The sequence below is a fragment of the Plasmodium inui genome (assembly GCF_000524495.1).
Source record: "Plasmodium inui San Antonio 1 unplaced genomic scaffold supercont1.170, whole genome shotgun sequence".
NCBI classification, from domain to species: Eukaryota; Apicomplexa; class Aconoidasida; order Haemosporida; family Plasmodiidae; genus Plasmodium; species Plasmodium inui.
This window is the reverse complement of record NW_008482004.1, coordinates 11,024-11,865: the sequence shown is the minus strand read 5'-3', so window position 1 is coordinate 11,865 and position 842 is coordinate 11,024. Positions and strand designations below refer to the sequence as shown.

The 842-nt window shown below is 36.1% G+C and overlaps 1 protein-coding gene across 1 annotated transcript; it reads left to right on the top strand.

Moving 5' to 3' along the window:
• Positions 1-422: 422 nt before the first annotated feature.
• Positions 423-614, top strand: C922_05766 (hypothetical protein; the record flags this gene model as incomplete). Its single annotated transcript, XM_008821337.1, has 1 exon — positions 423-614. The coding sequence occupies one exon, from the start codon at positions 423-425 to the stop codon at positions 612-614; it is 192 nt and encodes a 63-aa protein (XP_008819559.1).
• Positions 615-842: the final 228 nt, after the last annotated feature.

Sequence of the window (842 nt, the reverse complement as noted above, 5' to 3'; positions counted from 1 at the left end):
TCATGTACGATTTGAACGTGACCTCTATATTTTTCGATATGTCCTGATTCTAATGATTATGATAGTACAATGGAACAATATTAAGTTTAGTTACCTTCGGAAGGAAACAAGAATGTATAGCATATCTGTGATTTCGATGAAGCGTTGGGGGAGGGAGAAATTGCCACTTTCCAATGGGCCCATGGTACAATAAAGACGAAATAAATACTTTCCTTTTTTCTATCTAAAGTATCCATGAGAAGTCGTCTGCTTACTGTTTGTGTCTCATGAGGGAGTCGATTTTTTATTCAGGATCTGTATGAGTAATTCAGGCCTTGTGTACTATATTCGCATGATAAATATTAAACCTCTTTGTCAATACCAAACACAATTAGAAGACGATCTTTGTAGAATCAGAGGTTATTTTCCACTTTTGCATAAATATGAAGATTCTCCATTTTCAACATATAGATTTCTTGAAAGGAGGGAGCATTATTTTACGTCCCAGACGAAATGATGGCCTGATAGCCGACGGCAGAATAGTTTTCTCCAGCCTGCGAGACAATGAAACGTATGTGATGTGTTATGTGCTCATCCCAGTATGTAACAGTGTTAATCATTGTTCGGACATATAAGGACAATGAGCGAATACAAAATAAATATTGGAGATTCAAAGAAATGATCAGTCCCGTTATTCAGGTAGAGGGAATATTGTGGAACAATATCAGAGGGGCTGAGATAATAAAGGGGGTATTCTATTCTTACCCACCTCTAAGTAACACTAACTGGATATTTATTAGAAATACAGCTATATACAAACGTAATTCCAATTGTATTCCTCATCATAGAAAAGAGGATCCTTT